Source organism: Bacillus rossius, chromosome 1, assembly GCF_032445375.1.
Source record: "Bacillus rossius redtenbacheri isolate Brsri chromosome 1, Brsri_v3, whole genome shotgun sequence".
Lineage (NCBI taxonomy): Eukaryota > Metazoa > Arthropoda > Insecta > Phasmatodea > Bacillidae > Bacillus > Bacillus rossius.
In genome coordinates, this window is record NC_086330.1 from 46,931,317 (window position 1) to 46,953,274 (window position 21,958).

A 21,958-nucleotide genomic window follows, 5' to 3' on the forward strand; every position below is an offset into this window, starting at 1 on the left:
TTATGTTTACAATCACTGCCATACAATACATGAAGTTTGTTAAAATACAATTTTATGCAATATACTGAAGGTACACAATGTTCATAGTTACGTGTAAGTTGGCACCCTTAGTCAACTCTTCTCTTCCTTGCCATTCCAGTGGGTATTCAGATGCACGTACATAGTCCTACGATATTTAAGTTGCCAACCATTGAGCGAGGGCACAACTAAAAGTGTTTTCTATTGCTTACAAATATTTTTTTTTTTCATTCATACATAGGAATCCCAAAATTAAACATTTTCAGGTGGCAAAGGAGTAGACGTTCTCACTCTTAATGTTGTCATCATGAATTGTGAGACAATTTTACAAAAAATGTGGCAGTGTATCTTTAAAGACAAACTAAATTTAACCAGGGAACAAGACGAAGTTGAAAAATTGTTGGCTTGTTTCAGAAAATTCATGTATCAAGTATACTATCTTTGGTTTTAACATTAAAGTTGTTTACATAGCTTGGTGAGTCCATTGGTACAAAGCTCGAACATTGTTAAGTGCTAAATTGAGATTTCCTGCTTATAACGTTTTCCTGCTTATAATGGTTTTTTTTTGTGCTCCCTTGAAAAACATTATAACAGGGTTCTACTGTATAGTACTTGTGCAAAGAGATAAAATAATTTTCCACCTACATGATTTTATTACTTATGTAATGAATACTAACCGTCATAAGAATTCTGATGTGACCAGCTGCGATCCTGTCAACATTGCTGTGCACAAGCCCGTCGGAGGTCTCTTCGATGCGTTTTGAGATGTACTTCAAACTTGGTAAGATGAACACTTTCACTACTTCAGTGCCAAGCTCACACAAGCCTGCAAAAAATAGGCACATAAAATCAGTACCTATGGCTGGATTATTACACAACACTACTGAGGATTTTTAAGAAGAGATAAATAAATAACGTAATAAAGGTACTTGAGACGTTAGGAAAATAAACATGACACACCTAAAAAAATTCAAAAAGAAGAATTTCTTGACTTCTTGCACAAAACCTTTGCACAAAGAACATATAGAATTGATATGGTTTTTACATTGCACGGTTATGCACAGACGTTTAAAGCAACACGACCTCCAATCACTTGGCTACAAACTGCGTGCTAATAAATTTGAGTCATACTGGAGTGTTGGGATCAAAATCATGAGTCATGATCCTCACCACATTAGTGATCATCATCAACACTGAGAACACACCCCAGAGAGAAATGTTTCAAGCTGCACCCCAACTTACTTTCTCGCATGTTGATACAGATATGCTTTATGTGCGATTCGGGGAAATGAAACCGAAAACTTTTTAAGCACTGAACGAGAGTATTAAATACGACTCCACCCAACCACTGGCAGGTAAACTAACAGACTTAAAAGGTCGTGTTTATAAACTATGCAAGAATCCAGGAATGCAAGATGCAAAAATTTGAATAATGATGTTTTCAAATACCCATTTATGAACTATGAATGATGCAAAAATGCAATCCAAGTTTCTCATCTACTTGGGTCTTGGCTTGCATTTACGACAGCCACATTTGAAGAGAAGTGTTTGAAAAACTTGTAAAAACACAGACATTATGTGCATAGTAAGCCTCAATATTATTTTTATTGAATACAATCACATTTGCACATGCTAAACTTTCACACAGTGAGAGACAATAACAATTTAAAATCATATTGTTGACGTTTTGTTTTGATTATAAATATGAATTATCAAAAGACATCCTGGGTATAAATTTGATTTTTATTGTTTTTTTTTTTAAATATTAATTTATAGGTTTGCGACTTGTGTGCTTTATAAATACATAATATGAAATTCTTGCATTAGATTCATGCTTCTTTTTTGTATTCCTTGTGTAGTTTATAGACCCAGCCCAAGCCCTGAGCCTTCTACTGGCGGAGAGATTGCACTGATGGCTGGAAATGCACTGCATGAAAAAAAAGTGAGTGTATGTACCTTGAAACTGCACAGTATGGAAATGAGAGTGAACAAATTAATGAATTAATGAATGCTTAAATTCTCATCGAAATTGGGAGCCAATAGAAATGATGTGGGGTTATGAGATAGTGTGTGGAGCATTGATGGGATGAGAAAAATCCATGTTTGACACAACTGGAAGTGTAAGACAGATTGCCTTCGTGCAGGGGTGCAACAACAGGGGGGAAGGGGGGGGGCAAGGGTATTTGCCCCCCCCCCCCCCCCCGCCCCCTCTGAAACCTTGAAGTGGGGGCAAACGGGGGCAAAGAAAGTGCTGTGTTAATCAATTTTTAGATAATAAAACTGCTTAATAGCACCATTTTCCACCTTGAAATACAAATTTTCCCGAGGGAGGACCCCCAGACCCCCTGCTTCAATAGGGGGGATCGATGATTCTTTATAAAAAGGTATATTGCCCCCCCCCCCCCCCCCCTTTGGAAATTTAGTTGTTGTGCCCCTGCCTTCGTGGGAGACACCGCGGGGAGAGAGGTGTCACGCAGAGGGAAGCAGCGTACCTTGCAAGGAGCCGTAGAGCGACGCGAGGGGCACCCGCTCGTCGTGCAGGGTGCGGCAGAACATGCGGGTGACCCGGGTCTGGACGTTGTTGGTGGAGGTGTTGAAGTTCCTGCACACCTGCAGCATCAGGCGCGACGCGAAGTCGCGCAGCGCCCAGTGGTTGTCCGCCTCGGGCCGCGCGCACAGCTGCTTGCTCACCACGCACGTCGCCACGGCCGGCAGCAGTTCGTGGAGCTACGAGCGTTCGAAATTACAGATGGCACCAGCAGTGGCATCCGACCGTCCTCAGACTCTTTTACAGGAACGATTCGTGGAGCTGCGAGCATTTGAAATTACAGATGGCACCGACAGTAGCATCCACCCGTCCTCCGACTCTTTTACAGAAACAGTTCGTGGAGCTGCAAGCATTTGAAATTACAGATGGCACCGGCAGTAGCATCCGACCGTCTTCCGACTCTTTTACAGGAACGGTTCGTGGAGCTGCAAGCAATTGAAATTACAGATGGCACCAGCAGTAGCATCCGACCGTTCTCCGACTCTTTTACAGGAACGATCACCGACAAATTAATAAATGTATTAGGACCTGACATCTCAAGGAAATCTGAGTCACTAAAGATGATGACATGAAGCCTTATTAATTACAGTAACCAAAAGTATCTTATGTGGAAAAATATAGAATTGTAATTTGTTATTTAATTGCTTTGATGAATTGTATGAATACTAATTGACTGCATTGGAAATACAGTGAAACCTCTATCCATCATTTTTCAAAGGACCAGCAGAAAAAAACAATGCATGCAGGAAAACAATAGATGTGGGATTTGTTTACAGACCTCGGTAAATGTATGCATAAGCAATGGTTTTGAAGCTTATTATACATAAAATCATTGTAAAAAATTTAAATAATAGTAATCAATTGTTAAGTCAGTTTTACTTTAATTTTATTTTTTTACTTGATAGGCCGTACATACTAGAAAATATGTATTCAGTAGCATTGAGTAACAAGTAGTCCTGTGCAAATATTCATGCTTTTAAGAATCAAAATGAATTATTTATTTTTCATAATCTGTTTTATTTCTATTAAACTTCGAAATAAGGAATATTCAATTGTCTTCAATGTTGTAAAGTTGTTGCATATCAGCTGGCATAACTACTATCACATTATGGTTGAGTCACTGTATAATATAAATATGTATGTACCCCGATAAAATATACTAATGGATAGAACTAATATAATAAAAAATATTTTATTCCAACATGTGCATAGCTAAAAAAAACAGCAGAACAGCTAATGTTCAGGTGGCAGGACAATCTGCTACAGTGAATTCTCATTACAATATACCTGAAAAACCAACATTTTATGTAGTTAATGAAAGAACTTTATACTTCACTGTTACTAAATGTAAAACATGTACATATATGTACATATATGTATATATATATATATATATATATATATATATATATATATATATATATATATACATATATAGTACCTCCATTCTATTACTGACACCACAGAGTGTATTTTTTAATAAGTTTCCGTTACAATTCACTTTAATTTTTTGGAAATATATATTATTATTTTCATAAATTGGTGTTTTTTGATGGTTCCTGAAAACCTTTACGTTAAATCGCTGTTTTCGTTAAATCCGTGTTCGCAAAATCGGGGTTCTACTATAGTTATAGAGCAACGCTTTAACCATTCTCATAAGGTAGACACGCACGTGTGAAGTTGCTCTGGCCCAAGGCCTAGTAACTGGTACATTCCAACATCGGTACACCCCTGGACACAGGTATGGGTGCTACTCACATATTTCTCCAAGCACAGGGACTGATTATCAAGCAACACCTCATAAGGTAGACACGCCCGTGTGAAGTTGCTCTGACCCACGACCAGTGGCGTAGCCAGGATTTGTGTATGGGGGATGTTAAGAAGCATGGCTCCCCGTATTGAAGCGGGGGGTGGGGTGGGGGGGGGGGGGGTCCTCCCCCAGGAAAATTTGGATTTTAAGGTGTAAAATAGTGATATTTTAGCAGTTTTCGGTACTTAAATTTAAATATTGTAATGGTAAAAATTTTATTAATTTTAATATGAAATTTGTTTGAGTGATGAATAAGAAATTAATTAAAGATTTGGTGCTACGGGGGGGGTTTGAACCCCTAACCCCCCCCCCCCCCTGGCTGCGCCCCTGCCCACGACCTAGCAACTGGTACATTCCAACATCGGCACACCCCTGGACACAGGACTCACATATTTCTCCAGGCACAGGGACTGGTTGTCGAGCAACGCCTTCACCATCCTCATGAGGTAGATGAGCAGCGCGAGGTTGCTCTGGACCACGTTCACCTTCACCCCCTCCGCGATGAACGTGCACATGCGCGGCAGCATCTCGTGCAGGCCCGGGTCCGACGCCAGGCTCTGCAGCGCTTCCTGCCGCAGGCACAAGCCAGGTCCCGCTGCATCTCCACAGGGCAGCGCTCACTCAAGACTCATCACAACACTTCTCAAATCACCGACCGTGGAATAGTAATGAAAAATATGTTTGTATTCACAGTTTTCAGTGTAAAAAATAGATAGTCATCTAATTTATGTCTTATGACTGTTGTGTGTTACAATTATTTGCCACTGTTTTGTATTTACAAAACGATACACACACACAGAACCATCTTAAAATTTTAAGGGGAGGGTAGGTGAATGACCAGAAGGTTTTGTGGAGTAATGCCTACAAATTAAATTGGGAGTCCAAAATAATGAATAGCTCCTTAAAAGGCTACTGTACTTTAAAGTATTTTTACATCTTGAAGTCATTACCCAAAACTGTGATTGTTTTAAGTATTAAGTTTTAAAAAAAATTTACGCACAGTACAGAAGCACTTAACCATGATAAATAATATATTTTAAAAACTGGACCAACTTCGAAAGGTCACATGAAGCCTAGGGTGGATTTTTATTCCAGGTTTCTCTTAAATCTAATGGTGTTATGGAGAAGGAGAAGGGGGGGGGGGGGAGTAGAGTGTGTGATAATCTCCATATCTACTCGCACAGGTACGTCACTGACAAGGAAACAGACCTGCAGGCATCTTGTGCCCACAGTCTCCGACACCTACGTCGCACCTGGCAGGCGCGAGGGGGGCCGAGGGACGAGATACTCACGGCTCGCCTGATCTCGTCCGAGCCCACGCAGGCCTCTGTGATCTCCTTGTAGTAGAGCTGCTGCTCGACGGAGAGCTCATGAGTGGCCAGCTGCTTCACGTGCACCGTCCCCACCTTCTGGAGCCTGTGGACCTTCCTGCGGCCGCAGACACCACCCGGCATTAACCGCAGCCTCGCATTCCAAAAACACTCAGTTAAGGCTAGGCAAATGTTGAGATCCGTGTAAATGTGATTTATGACTGTCTACCTTTTTCAATTTATTCTAGGAATATGTTCACAATTGATTTGTACATGAATTGTGTAGTTTAGTATAATTTATTTGGTTTATTTATTACAACCATATAGTATTTATTTCTTCCTGACAACATTGTGGATGAAGATGAAGATGAAGATGATGATCAATGGATGAATGATGGATGTTTGATGACTGATGGATGAGGGATGATTGATAATGGATGAATGGATGATGATAGGTAAATTGACCTGGAGGCTGAGTGGAATCCCCAGCCATCGCCATGGAGTGACCAGAGTTGTACTGGGCAAGATGATACTGCGATGAACCACCAATGCCTTCTGCTACAGGGAGGTGAAGGAGCAACCCAGTCTCAAAGGCAGGAATGAAATCTTTCACAAAGTTATTTCAGGTGTGGTGAAATATTGTACCTTGTGTGAGATAATCATTAGTACAGCTATCAAACCAATGAAAATAAAATAATATTTGTTATTTTTGTGCTTATGTTTTTCATTTATTTGTTTTATTGTGTTTTACGTTGTACTGTAATGCAAAGAAGTTAAAGTTAACGGGACCTCCAAGACTACAGTAGGCTCCGAACCACTTGGGTACCAGCTCAATGCTAGTGAATCTGAGTCATGGTGAGGTGTTGGGGAAGAACAAAGAACCCAAGGATGACCCTCACTAACCACATGAGTGTAACCTGATGAGAACCCTGATGTTTGTTCATGACCATATTCCACAGCTCGAACAAAGAGGAACACAACAAAATTGAAAACAATTAAAAAAAAAAGAACCACAATATATGCATTGAAAAATAGAACAGGCATAGGTGAAAACCACATTAAAGGATAAAAAAAACTGTTTAATGATAAATTTTCTTGCAGATATTTACAAGTAATTTTTTTTATTAAATGACTTTAAACCATGTTAAAAATAAATGGGAAATATGAATTCACTATATTCTTTTGTTAAATTTCAACAACACTTTCCTTGCTGGTAAAAATGATTTTTTCAATGAGAAATTAAAACTAAAAAATCCCAGATTGCTCCAACAACCAATTCTCGGGATCACCCACCCAGTGGTTGGCTTGCCAGCAGACTCCCTCTCCTTGGCCAGCTTGCTGAACTTGCTCACGGGGTCGATGCTCTCCAGCTTCTGGGCTTCCTTCGAAATGGGCGGCGGGTTCTCCGGGATCGTCGGCTGCACTCCCTCGATGCACAGCCAGTGAGCTGTCGAGAACAAACACATGCGTGTCTGATCACTCATGAAATACATCATTATTTGATCCCTCAATGGCTGGAGATCCTATTCCATATCAATATTTATTATGATTTTTTTTTTGGACATGCCTAAGTTTATATTATATTTTACAAAGATAGCTCAGGTAGTGTACAGAGAGATCTGGCAGTGTACTGAGAGCTCAGATTGGTGTACAGAGAGCTCGGGCAGTGTACAGAGAGCTCGGACATTAAACAGAGAGCTCGGGTGCTGTACAGAGCTTGGGAGGTGTACCTGGCACGTACATCTGCTGCCGTGGAAAGTCATACAGGTGTATTTACAACCACATTGAATAATGAATGGATGAATTAGGGCTTAACATCTCATCAACATTAGGGTCAACAGAGTTGATGAGGCGTGGTGAGGTGTCAGAATGCACGGGTTGGGGAAATGAGAGTAGCCCATGAAAACCCACTGGCTCATGGTAACATCCGCCAATATCTCATTAAAACCCATCAGAAATGAAAGCCGGAACACATTGGTAAGAAGTAAGTGATCAAAGCACTCAACCAACATGACCCCTTGTAAAGGATTCCAAAATGTCAATGAGCATATGTCTATAAATAATTCTATTTATCACCATTACCATGCACAGTGGGGTACACTGGTTGCTGTTAAGAGCTCTGCCTACTGGGCATACATACATACAGTCAGTATGCAGAGCTTTAGAAGAAATCACACAATTTGAAAACTGCTACAGATATCAGTGTAAGGTCTTTTACGAAAAGCATTTAAGAAGACACTGAGGGCGAATGAGTAGTTATGTTTCTGTATTCATTTTCAAACTTTATTAGATATTAGGAGAGTGAAAAGAGCTAAAAAACAGGTTTTCAGAAAAATATTTAAACATGAAACATCCGGTTAAGATTCTCAAAAGCACTCGATGGACTTGCATTACACCTTTATCTTCATTTCTTTACAATATAATACTATAGTTACCACTCAAATTTCATGGTTGCTCTATGAACAAGAAGACAACGCACAAGTCAGAGCTTTGCGCTTAGAGGCGAACCATGCTATCAGCACTCTTACCATTCCGCCTCACTAACACAAATACACCCATGACAAGGCAGGCCCATTAAGTGGTGGAATGCCACATCAGCACTACAAACCATTTTGGTACTGGAAACATGCAAACAGTGTACCTACTGTGCAATAATAAAACACTGTGACTGATAAGCATGAAAAATAATTAGCATCAGAAAAAATGGCTATATTGACAAAAACTATACTAATATTGGTGACAATTATATAGTACCTTATGTTTAAATGTTAGTTCATCAATAATAATAACACCAAAAAACATATAGCTGCATATAATATATATTATGTTGAAATATTAACCTCGCAAATGAACTTCAGGTGGTAGCTTCGGCATAGCACTACTCAGAAGTTCCGTTATGTCTTGTTCCTTCTCGTCTAGAAAATTCAGTTCTCTTCCTCCACCGGAAGAAAATCTGAACGGGATGAACTCTCTCGTCGCGAACCCATACTGTGGCTACAAAGTCCAACACAAAAGTTTCAAGAAATTTAGACCAGGAATATGAAGGAATATAGCTTATTAATAGTTAATTAATAGTCAAAAAGTGAATTCATAAATAATTTTGTTACTTAATGTGTCTATGAAGTCTAGTCATGAAAAACTTTTTATTTCAAGGTGCAGGGGAATAAATACGAAAGACAAATACTAAACAAAAAAATTCTTTTAATTAATAAAAATCAACAGGTAACTGACTTTAAAATTGCAAAGAAAAGCTCACTGCCTAGATGGCTGTGTAGTCCAATTGTAAGGTCAAGTGTGCATTTATACGGCATATAAAGACAACCTTATCTTGGCTATACAGATCCTTTAGACACAAACAATACAATTATTTTCAAGGAAAATTAGTTATGCTCTTACCTCAATGTTCTTGACTTTCAAAGCCTGATCAACATCTGCGACAGTCAGTTTTTGACGTTTACCATGATGCATGAATTTTGCAGCATCCTAAATGAAAATAATTAATTAACCTTTTGATAAATACTGTTCACCATATGGCATTTAATACAAACAAGATAATGGCACGATTTAACCGTAAGTAACATTATTAAAGAGGACTTTTGAACTACTTTTTCTGAATTCATTTAATGAATTTAATGTATTATCATTTTGGAAGCATTTAGAGAAAACTATTACAAGATATTAAAATATTTGTTACACTTAAAACCCATAAGGATAAAATAAAGTAATTTTGAGACATTATTCCAGTATTCCAAGAAGAACCTTCTACAAATAAAAAAATTACTCTCTAGGTTGTTTTAAAATGGGTTTAAAAATGAAAATAATAAAAAGTGAGAATTTATCTCTGTGTAGTACTAAAAGTACAACTTCTCTTGTTAAATAAGTGTTTGCATAAATCTGGCACATTAGGGATAGTTATGCCACAATCATTGGAATAACATTGAGTTAAGAAATGTTATTCCAGATTTATACCTAAACATTAAAACATCAATGCTTAAATTAGAAGCAAATTAAATTGGCATATGTCCGATACTAATTTGAAACACAAGAATGTTTTAATAAGTACGTCTATGCATTTATATAAAATTTCACATATTTTACAGGACCCTCATGTTAGTTTTGATTTGTAACCAAAACATACACAAGAAAGAAGCATGAATTCAACAGTGTTCCCAAATATAAACATTTCACGACAAAATAAATATAAAATGTGATAGTGGTTTCATTGGACACTTCTTAGCTCAATATACTTTTAAAAAAAAAATCTGTGTGTTATCACACTGCCCATAGCAACACATTCTGTCACTTTTCCATTCTGCAGCATGACAACTTTTACGGGATGGCAATTGCCTAAGAGCCATAGTTCAATAGTTCAAAACTCAATTCATGATACCCTACGCTTAGACAAAATTACTTTGTAATGTTTGTCATATAAATGAGAAATTGAAGTACTCTAGTTCAAGATGTTCAAGAACTTCACCAGGAATTATCATGTTGCAGCAAGTATTATGTGAACAGTAGGGCAGCGACAACAAAACCAGGAATATCTCTAATTAAAATCAGTTTCTGCTATAGGTAGTACTGAAGTACAAAACCAATTAAAATCACTATATTTACATTAGGGGTAATAGGCTATTTAGATTAATTTTAAACCATCTGCTAATCCAAAAATACCATTTTTTGCACGTGGCTGAAATAGCAGTACCGGGACTCAACCTGGCGGCGGCTGCAATACCGCACAGGTAAACATGAGATTGTTAATTACAAGTAAAGTTCTTGAAAATACCTGGATGTGCCACGATATTATAATTATAAATAAAATAAGGAACTGAATAAATCCATTTTCAGATGTTTTGGCAGCCCCTTACAGTAGACAATTACCGTTTCTCATTCAACATTAAAATCCAAAAATTCCCATTACGTAATTCTCTCAGGATTCTAGGTTTCCTCAATACATTTTGGATTGGCTAAAAGTTCTGTATCACGTATCCCAATTTATGCTTTGATCCTGTTGGCATGACCCTATATACATTGATCTTATATACATAATAATTGGTTTTAATTTAGTACACTGAACGATTGTGGGCATAATAAAACTTGTGATACAGCAATAACTGATTGTACAAAATTTCTAGAAGACTTGATATAATTTGTTTTATTTTGATATTTGAGTTGTTATGTCCAGGATCTTTCGACATACTAAATTAAGATAGCGAGCATCATGTACCACCGGATCAATATATAGGATCATGGGATGAATTTGGATCCATGATATGGAACAATTCTCTTGGATTCCCTGGCTCATACCAGTTTTTTATAATGTTGCTCTCTTTAGCTATCCTGTATGAATGAGATTGGCATTGATGACTTGTTAACATAATGCTTGACTTGATGTAAGTTTTTGGACATACGCCATTTCTTAGCAATGGCGTATGTCCAAAAACTTACATCAAGTCATGCACTCCCATTGCACAAATCTTTCAAAGATAATAACATTATGCTTCTCATTTAAAGAATCACCATTCACACCAACATTTATAAAAGCCACATAAATATTTATAGCGATCCAGGCGATTATACTTTTATAAGTTCTATGCAAAATTCGCAAGTTGTTTACCTGAATGATTAATTTTAACCTATAAGATACATCATCTGCTAATTCTTTGGCTGCTTCAGTACTCAAATCACTTATGCCAATACTTTCTGCTATTCCTCTTACAGAGTCGGACGAAACGGTAGTGCAATAAACGCCCAATTCATTCATTTCTCATTTAAAAAACCTCAAACATAAAATCATTTAAATTTCACCGCCTAAAAAATTATTACGTGCTTTAAAAAAAGGCACTCAGTTCTATAGATTTTAAAAATAATTCGCTGTCATATGCTCGTGGAAGGTTCACGTATGAGTCGTAATAATTCGGGCATAACAAAATATTTATATTTTAATTTGCTAAAAACACCATCACAACAAACCACACATCCCATTTGTTTACAATTTAAGAACCATAGAATGATGATGTAAACTATGATTAAGGCATAAACCTAGGTGCATATTGTGCTGTTAGGCATTTTATTTTCAACATTCAACATGATAATGCGGCAACAGCTGATACGTTTTGAGATTAAAATATATAATTTTTTTGTACGAATTTCAATGCATTTGTATTACAATAAATATCTAGCGTCGAAAAACATTAACTGAACGATCTGATTATTTCCTTAACAATATTATTTTATTTAAAATACAACTGAATTAAGTATTGACTAATTCGAGAACAAATAATAGAAAAATATAATTCTAGTTTTTCTTCTTAATTACATTTCTAAATAGCATTGTAAAAACAAAACGTACTACAACATTTCAGGAATACACTCACTCGTCAGTACATACAAGTTCGGTTTGTGAGATTTATGAAATATATTCAATTTATGCCAACACCACCCATCAACTGCATGTTATACATTTATTCTTATCATGATGCCATTTCGTTAATGCTGGCGAAAGCAAGTTTCAACTGGCACATTGTTGAAATTATTTGTTTTAGAGAGTGAGAGAGAATTTTTTTTTTTGTGTTACATTGAAAAAAGTCCATTAAATTATACAAAGTTTAATAATTTGAACAAATGGCATATCTGTTGTAGTACCATTTGTTAAAAAACGTAAATTACAACTCTTATTTTAGTCCGTTTTATTGGCAAGTCTAGAAAGATAAATTGATAAGTGCGTAATTTTTGTGCGCACTCTACCTAGCAATCGTTCTATGGTGTGGACCCGGTCGCTACTTCACGTAGTGTTGCGTTTATTTACTCTATGGTGTTGCGGTGTTTTATGAATGATTACGGAGTGTGTTGTCCGCTAGCGTGAAGTGTGAGATAAGGCAAAGAGCTTATCAATAGTCTGAAATTGCTGTTGCAGTTTTTTTTTTTAACCCGGGTTTCCTTTTAACTATGGCATGGCAAATTATTCATGTTTGTACGCTGATGTTATTATTTCGTATTCTTATTTAAAACTGTTGTATTTATAATTACACATCTAGTTTTGTAAATACTTAATTTGACTTGTGTTTAGATTTTTTATTTTTTATTTTTATTTTTTCGGAGACCGGCGTCTGGCAGTCAAGTGGGACAGCGTGTTTAAGGTACATAAATATTAAGATATAAATGTATTTATGTCTAATAAAACAGTGTTATTAAAAAAAATAGTTATAAAATTAATGTGAACTATGTGTTCTAGAAAAGTTCAGTGGTTACAGTGGGCAGGGTTAGTCCTGTGGTTGGGGGACAATCGCCTCCCTCTTCAATCAAGAGCTGGGGAAAAAAAAAAAAAAAAATACTTCTGTCTACGCCTGACCTTTATAAAGTAGGTTCAATTTTTTTGTGTGGAAAACATATATTATTTTTTTTTAGTCATGCAGGTCTGTAATTGTTTTTACGCCTTAGCCTTAAAAATGAGTAAAAAAAAACTGTTATAATTTCGTAGACGTCAGAAATACGGTTAAATAGTGGATTATAGTACTGTTTTTTACTTGTATTTTATTTATTTCGGACTTTTTATCTAACGGAAGACATTTCATATCATTTGAAACACTTCGGTCATATTCCCTCCCCTAAATTTGGTGCTAGGTCCACTACGACCATTCGGGGGGGGGGGGGGGGACTGTTTACCGTTTATCACTCATTTTACAATAGCGATTTTGCAAGTGCCCCCCGCCCTCCTACCACAGAGAGAGGCTCTTTTATCCTGGTGGAGAGAGGAGGGCGGGTCTCCGGGAATCTACGCCCATGGTCCCTGCCACTGATAGTGAGGTTAAATATAAGTTTCAAAAATTATTACAAATGTACTACATTATTATTTATTATGAACTCTTTTGTTTTTGACTAGCTTTAGCAGTGTATTCATTTTATACCTATATATTCCCAAAGGATATTGTGCAGGTGCGAAGGCGTGCCCTTCGTGGTTGCTCCTTTGCTACGGATAGGGCCGCAGATTTGCGATAGAATTAAAAATAGTGTACTGTTATTGTTTGTTACGAATTTTGAACATTACTAGATAGTTAATTCTTTATTTTTATATATATATATATATATATATATATATATATATATATATATATATATATATATATATATATATATATATATATATATATATATATATATATATATAAGAAACATTCTGTTGATGTAGAATCCTTACGAATATAATTGGCTACTATATAAGTACATGTACTACAACACATGATTGAGTGGTTTTAAGTCCGTTGTAAAATGAGACGCGAACTGAGACGGATCATGTAAATGGAGATGGATCTCGCTATTTTCCATTTGGGTTACTCCGTGTGACCAATAGAAGCCGGTTATTTTTCTGGGATGGTAACTTGTTTACAGTCTGATAACGTCATAAGAAAACATTGATGAAAAATTGCATCCTTTTAATTTTTCAAATATTATTTACAGTTTTTGCACATTTAATTTAAATAACTAGTTTAAATATAATCACGAACAATTAGTTTAAAAGCCCGCCTTAACCTGTTTGATATTATAGATGATTTTCTCGCACGGTGGTTGGCCGGTTCTTGCACGCTCGGCTCAGGCGGAACGTGACAATTTTTCGCGCGTGCAGCCGGCGTTCATCGATTTATAAGACGTTATTACGTAAAAAACGAAAAGGCAATCATGGGGACTGTCGACAGAAGTGAAAACTAAAAACTTTGTTTTTTAATGTGTAATATGATATCATTCTACGTTAAATGTACGTAATAAAATGATTTTGGTATTATATATCACTAGCATGTCGGTGACGCGAACCCGTAAGTTTTACCCCTACCAAAAATCAACGTGGCTAAAGAAGTTTTCACTTCAATAAGTTTAAAAATTGTTTCAAGTACAAACATATCTCGTGCTCTATTATTTATTTGTGATTAATTTTGTATATAGTAAATCTTGTTGTAGTTTTTTGACGTGATAACGTCTTATAAATCGATGAACGCCGGCTGCACGCACTAAAAAGCATGACTTATTGTCACGTTCCGCCTGAGCCGAGCGCGCAAGAACCGGCCAACCACCGTGCGAGAAAATCTTCTATGGCGGGCTTTTTAAAAGCAGCAATTTAAAGATGTGATTTATTTGTCCAATTTCGTCATTTCAAATTAACAATTTATTGACATTGATTGATTTCAGTTTATTTCTATAACTAATTGTTCGTGTTTATATTTAAAGCAAAATATTTAAATTAAATTTACAAAAACTGTAAATAATAATTAAAAATTTAAAAGTATGCAATTTTTCATTAATGTTTTCTTATGACGTTATCACGTAAAATTATCGTCCGTAAACCGACTTTACAGACAACCACCCTCCCCCCCCCCCCCTTTTTTTTTATAATAAATTTTCCGTGAATTGTGGAAGAGGCATACGCAATAGTGAAATGATCCGGGTGATCCGACGTCGTTTCCATGTCATTGTAAAACAGGCTTTATGAGAAGGTCATCTAGGTCATTGCCGATGGGCACCTTTCCAAACAGTCTGTGTCGACACTTTTATACCGTCTCTCTCGAATGACATCACTTTCGACGAGACGTAAGAGTTTAAAATAAAAGTTCCCTGGCGGTTTGGAAAAGGGGAAGGGGAAAAGGAATAATTGTTTACGTGTGCCAAATAACACATGAAAGTTTTGGCCCAACAATCCTCAACCACTTTGTACACTCTTTCTAGGGCGAAATGCCCTGTAAGTTCGCTTAGTGACTTTTACAACTTTGACTGCATTACCTTTCCATTATAGGGAATATAGCTTGTCTCGAGGGCTTGTCTAGCTCAGAATGGAAAAGGAGAGGGGAGGGGCATTTTTCGGAGTTCAATCCCCCAATTCATGAGTTCTCACAGATGACACAGTGTGTCTCGTAATCCACCTTCGTGTTAATTTATATATATATATATATATATATATATATATATATATATATATATATATATATATATAGTTGGGAAGGACTGCCAGTCCCCTGCCCCTATTTCCCCTCTACATCAAAGTATACGCTAGGCCCGTGTGACGTCACAGAATGCTGTCTGCTCGCGTCACAAGAATGCAGATCACGTCGAGTGGGTCAGACTGGAAGTTCAGTGTTGCTTCAGGATGTGCTCCAAAACCATATTTTCACTGACTGCTGTAGCGGGTATCGGGGTCCGAAAGTATTGCGTATAGCTCCTGGGCAACGAGCGACAGTCCCCCATCCCCATTCGTTCAGCCCTTCCTTAGTGATTTGATCAATATAAATAAAGTTGTGGCTGATTTGAATATTAGCTTAATTGTGTTTACTTTATTAAAAAGCAGGTGGCAATCAGGTGTTCGGCCTGTGCTTGGGGCTCAAACCAAAGCTGTCGCGAGTAATATATGGTAAATCCAATAAATTAATAACGAATGCTGGTAAATGTTAAATAACACGAGTGAGATTCCGACTTTGGGTTAGGATCGTTGTGAGTAGTTACATCGAGGGCAATTCCAGGTAAATATTTTGCCGGGACCCCTCCCCATTATTAAATGTACAACTTTTCAAATCTTACTAAAAAAAAAAAAAAAAAAAAAAAAACTAAAGTCTAAACGTTACCGGCTATATCGTACTCATCCCTAAATTGTATACTTTCGATTTTTTTTACCAAAATAAATTTATAACTTTAGTTAAAGTGACTAGAAAAAAGTCTCGATGATAAATCCCGTAATTATCTGTCATTGTGGCAGATGAGTAGTTAATTTTTAAAAAAATCGCTATACAATCCAACCAATTAAATGAAAAAAATTACAATATTCCCTTTCAACGTACTCTGTTAGATGTTGAACGCATTGATAAACTCCCTGCAACACTTTCAATATTTCTATTCCAACACGTTACAATATGCCTGGTCAAATTTTGGATGATTATTATTATGTCACAGAAAACTTAATTAGCGGAGCCGTGTTTGAAATGATGGATGACTTGAGTGTCTATGAAATATTTTGTTGGTTTGACGGAATCAGCCAATCATAATCGTGCCTGGCGAAAACGGAAATAGTGCCCGTTTCCGTCACAACCAATCTTTAAAATGTCTGAGATTACATGAGCAATTAGAGTTTTAAAAGAAGTAACTAAAATAAGGCTGATATGGATGTTGCATGTAAAATATTTTATGTTAAAATTAAATTATGTTTCTATTACTGTTAAAAATATAAGATTATTTTTATTCCGCAGCGAGTGTTAATGAGAGTTAAATTTGTAGAGGTTTTGAAAGTTAGTAAATGCAGACAGATACAAGTTCAACATTTCTATCCTTGATGCGTTATTTTCTAATTTCAAAACGAGATTAAAATCGGAAAGTTTCAGATAGCTCAGTCCAAAAATAAACTTTTGACAGTGTGCCATTACCATTATTTAAAACATATTATTTTAGGTTATCAGTCCGACTTTATTTTGTGGAGATAAATAGTAGCACGACGGGTGTCTACCTTCCGAAGGAGCTGGCGCGAGCGATAGGAGATAAGCTTTGGGGCAGTTTAACCTCGGAGCGATAGCGCAACGTGCAAAATCCCTCCCCCCCCCCCCCCCTTTTCCCCGGCTGAGTATAGTGATGTATGTCGCGTTTTCCTAGTACTTTTTTTTGTCCTCCGGTTCACCTTGTACACACTGTTTGGGCAAGCCCGCACACCTACGTAGGTTACTCCCGAGGTTACAACACGTCGCGAAGTGAATTGACTACGGGGGAAGCGGGCTGCGAAGTTGAGCATGTGAGTCATGCCTGCGCTCATAACAACTAAAAACCTGTATCACACGATGGAAGTTTTTATACAGGCATCCGCTAGCAGCTTCCAGAAAAACTGCTAGCCAGGATTCCATGGCGGCAGGTATGATAGGAGCTATCACACGTAGAATTGTGACTCGTGTAGGTAGGTGGTGGCCGGCCACGTCCGCATGATGACATGGTCAGGGCCGAAACTAGGGGGGGGGGGGGGGGCAAGCGGGGCATACGCCCCGGGCGCAAAGCTGTGGGGGCGCCGAAATCGCTTGCATTGTAATTCCTACTACAACTGGTAACTGGTAAATGTTTTTTTTTAACTTGCATGCCAGGAGTGTCTAATCTGATTTACAATATAACGTCTCAACATATTTAATGAACAAGTCTAGTGATTATACGGACTACTTTATGGATATAGTGGGTTCATGCATGGAAGTTACAGTAGCACAGAAACTGTTACATGTAGGTATGGAAAATGCTTAAATAGCACCATTTTTCCGTGGGAGGGCCCCCGGACCCCCCGCTTTATTGGTGTGGTATGTGCAAAAAAAGAGAAGGGGGGGGGGGGGGGCATGAATCCATTCATGCCCCGGGTGCCAGATACTCTAGTTGCGGCCCTGGACATGGTAACGGTTTGAAGCCTTTTTTTGTTCCTTCCAACTAATTGTTGCGCCATACTGGTTAGTAGACGCTCAAAGCATTGGCTGAAGCTTATTGTGTTCGTTGTGGAAACAGTTTTAAATAACTTTTATATATATATATATAAATTGACTTGTTTTTAATGGCGGAGATTTCAATTCGTACTTACTGACCACCATCAGATGATACGAAGCACCATTTCCACAATGTTTTGGGCGGAACAATATGGCGATGGCGAGATTCAAAAAGTGACTTCAACTACGTCACAGTGTGCCATCTCCTGACTATTCCTAACTCCATTGTGTAGGCCTAGCTTGTGCGAATGGTTTTGTTATGATACTTAATACTTGTTGTAGTGCCTAAACATGGATTGTTGCATAATGCAGTAACTGCTTCAACAGGCTAGATGTTCACCGCGTTTCAAATCAATAATAAAAACTCAAACCCTTCCAAAATAACACTAGGGACACACTGCCACTTCATTCTGATTGGATAAAATTTCCCCCTTCTACGAAACCTTCTACAGAAATTCGAACACGACAGATTACATAAACTTCCATGAAAACGGCCAGCACTCTTCTAATTCATCCATAGAACTATCCACACAAGCTACCATGGAAAACCTTTTAAGGAAATTCCACCGTGTGATACACCCTTAAGTGTATATGCCAGTAGGAGCGTACGCAGAATTTAATTAGGAAGGAGGGAGGGGCTGTTAGAATCTCTTTGCTTGATGTTTGCTTTCAGATTCTTTCCTGTTGTTGGTGGCAATGAAAATATCACCCCTCTCTTGCGTACAGTGCAGGCTGCAGCTTTAATTGGGTTCTCTGGAGACATCACCTACACTTAGTTAAAGATAAGGCGAGACTGTTCGGTTTTACATGTACTGCAAGATACATTCAGACAGGCGTTGAGTCGGAAACCAATCGGTTAAATTTCATTGATATGAAAGATACAATTTTTGATTTGTAAACATCTTAGCTCTTGGGATGTGGTATGAGTAATAGGAGTAATTTCGAGACAATGGAGCAGAAGTAAATTCACAGAAACCATGTGTAGAAACATAAACGTATATAGTCACTTTCTTAAACATTAGTGTACATAAGAAACTTATTGGTGTGCTAAATGAAACTTTGATAGTGAGACTACCCTGAGATATATTTGGTAGACTGAAATAGTCATATTAAAAAGTAATCCCAAGGTTGAAAATACGTTATTGAAATAGCATTAAAATATTGATACCTAATACATGTCACATATTCAGCGTTGAATAATTCACATGCGACGCGTAGAGTGATGACGTAAGCAAAGTTTCAAATTTCTGAGAATTGTTACTCTGACGTACATCGGTAAAAGATGTTTGCGATGTGGGTAAATTAAGGCGCGGTTCCACGGTACTCTTAACTGCTTGGGTAAACATGTTCAACTTTTGCGTGCGGTTACACCCATGCTGGACATGGTTTTGTTTGGTGTCATTTCTCATTTAACCTAAACAGGTTGGTGAAATCGTGCAGAACGACATCTATTCTACACAAACCCTTGATTGGCTATTGAGTGATGAAAATATAAAGTCATTTGCGAAAAACGCAAGCTGAAGAACGTTCCTGGCACAAGTTCGTGTAATACTTTACCGACTGCAACAGAAAATATCAGGTTATTACTTAATTGTTTTAAAATTGACGTTGACGGTAATTCTCTAACAGAAATGCACTTGCTCAAATAAGTAGGATCCACAACAAATTCATTAACTGACAGTAGACAATAGTTTTTGGAGTTGATAACACTTTATACCACCTGCCGTGTAACTGTACACTTTCGCGTTTGTAAACATGTTTATTTAAACCTGTTCACCTGTAGTAGTTCTGCGTTCCGTGTAACTGCGCCCTTGAATACACTTTAAGCCGAGGGTGAAGTAAATCACATTTCTGTTTAGCTACAATTTGAATATGTCGGATATTCTGATCATCTATAAAATAAACCTTATATTTTTTTAAGAAATTTTGTTTGGAAAAAATTGGTGCTTTAAAAGTAAAACTTCACACTTCTGTAAGTAATATCATTGAATATATATGTGTATATATACGTATATATGTATGTACATATACATATATAATGTATATTTTCAATGGTAATATATACTTAAAAGATTAAACAAATTATTCAACAATGCACTTTGAACTATAAAATTAAACAAAGTACACAATTAAGGGATCATATTGTAAAGTTGACGAGAAACAAACGTCTTTGATTCTCTGTTTTATTCGTTATTTCACCTCCCCTTCCCCAACATAGAGTGCCAACTCCTGAGCGTTGCTCTTTTCGTTACGCTCTGTCATCGCCTCGTCTTTCCCTACTAGCTGGAAAGAGGTTTATCTATCTCATCCTTAGATTGCCGTTTGCATTTAAATGGACATTTACTTTATCTGTTATTGGCACTGTGCTTGTTTCGGGGTGTTCTGTTGCCAGATATAACCAAAGAGCACAAAATTTTTAGACAAAACTTTGTGATGAAATTTTTTAAATATACATACTTAAGAATTTTTATTTTGCTTCGAATAATTTTAGAATTACTTTTTCTTGTTATATTTCATCAACAGCATAATCTGATAATATACAATACATTCTTCTAAGAAAACATAACTTTTACACCATTTAGTTTCAACCATTTTGTAATAAAATTGTTTATTTATAATTTAGTATGTAAAATATGTACCTTGTTTAACGATAGTATGCATCGGCCAGTCCGACGGCGGGATGTAGGGTGTGGATTGAGTGATTTCCGCCATCTTGGATTGTGACGTCACGGCGGCCAATTTATTGCCACCATATAAACAGTTTTCCAACTTCGCCAAAATGCTACCCTATTACGCTCTTATTGGCTGTTGCACCGCGTGTCCCTGACAAATATAAAATATATCCCTTTCTCTCCCATTCACACGACCGCCATATGCATAGTTGTGAATTAGTTGGTTCGAAAATCACAGTGGTTAAATCTTGTGCCCCGGACAATGTTCTATATTATTATTATTTGTATTATTATTATTATTATTTCAGTCGTGAGTCCACGTTGATGCCTGTTCTCGCTCTCCTGCCAAGAAGGTTGGTCGGTAGAGCGTAGCTTGGTATTTCACGCGTGACGTTAACACAAACGCACGTCGGCCCACGCATGCGCTGGGCTGGAATAAACAATGTCCGTGCGTCAGCGGCTCGCGAGTCAGCGACTTTTTTTCTCTCTCTCTCTCTTGTTTCAAGCGTATACGTCAGTGATGTCAACCGATTCGTTCATAGCTTTTTGGCTACCAAGAGCACTTTCAGTTGTTAGATGTCAGTTTTCTAGGCCTTGTACGAGGGCGTATCAATACTTAACGCACACAGTGTAAATAAGAAAGAAAACAATTAGTGGCAATATGAAACAGAAATGAAAGTATTACCCATTTATCACTTTTCCACATAACTTCCATGCGTGTTGAGGCATTTGTCCCGAAATTGATGTTTGAAAATCCCGGTCTCGTAGCACTCTTGTAGGCTGGGAAAACAGCCATAACCGCATGGCCCGTTTGAGTTTGTCGTCAGAGTGAAACTTCTTACCCAAGGTAATTAAAGTATATATTCTTACCGCTGAGGAGATTCGTCGTGGGTCAAAACAGAAGGAAATCAGAGGATGCTAGGCTGTAGGGTTAGTTCTCCAAAACTTCCCAAACGAATCCCTGCAATTTTTGACGAATTGGTACTGTCAAATCTCTTCCGTAAACTTCCGCCATCTCCGAATGGATCTCTCCAGCTTTCTTTCCTTTTGCAGAAATAAATATTATCACAGCTCATTGATTATTGACTGTTAGTGATGTAATCACTAACGCCATTTTAGCGGGGACC

At 37.4% G+C, this 21,958-nt stretch overlaps 2 protein-coding genes across 4 annotated transcripts in view; one reads left to right on the forward strand and one right to left on the reverse strand.

Annotated features, from left to right (window-relative positions):
- The window catches only part of LOC134535477 (transcription initiation factor TFIID subunit 6-like), a 51,235-nt gene that overhangs the window by 16,985 nt on the left and 12,292 nt on the right, over positions 1-21,958 (reverse strand). Inside the window, exons 1-8 of one of the 2 annotated variants that reach the window (XM_063374594.1) lie at positions 11,301-11,690; positions 9,083-9,169; positions 8,527-8,680; positions 6,980-7,133; positions 5,669-5,804; positions 4,766-4,945; positions 2,511-2,745; positions 696-844 (exon numbers count right to left, since the gene is read on the reverse strand). In XM_063374594.1, coding sequence (XP_063230664.1) covers positions 696-844; positions 2,511-2,745; positions 4,766-4,945; positions 5,669-5,804; positions 6,980-7,133; positions 8,527-8,680; positions 9,083-9,169; positions 11,301-11,447 — 1,242 coding nt within the window. In that variant the 5' untranslated portion in view covers positions 11,448-11,690. Of the gene's footprint in view, positions 1-695; positions 845-2,510; positions 2,746-4,765; positions 4,946-5,668; positions 5,805-6,979; positions 7,134-8,526; positions 8,681-9,082; positions 9,170-11,300; positions 11,691-21,958 lie in introns of those variants that run through there. The other variant, XM_063374603.1, reaches the window with a different exon arrangement.
- LOC134535488 (1-acyl-sn-glycerol-3-phosphate acyltransferase alpha-like) overlaps positions 12,495-21,958 on the forward strand; it is a 72,664-nt gene continuing 63,200 nt past the window's right edge. Inside the window, exon 1 of one of the 2 annotated variants that reach the window (XM_063374641.1) lies at positions 12,495-12,822. The gene's annotated coding sequence lies outside the window, so the exon portion shown is untranslated. The remainder of the gene's footprint in view (positions 12,823-21,958) is intronic. The other variant, XM_063374617.1, reaches the window with a different exon arrangement.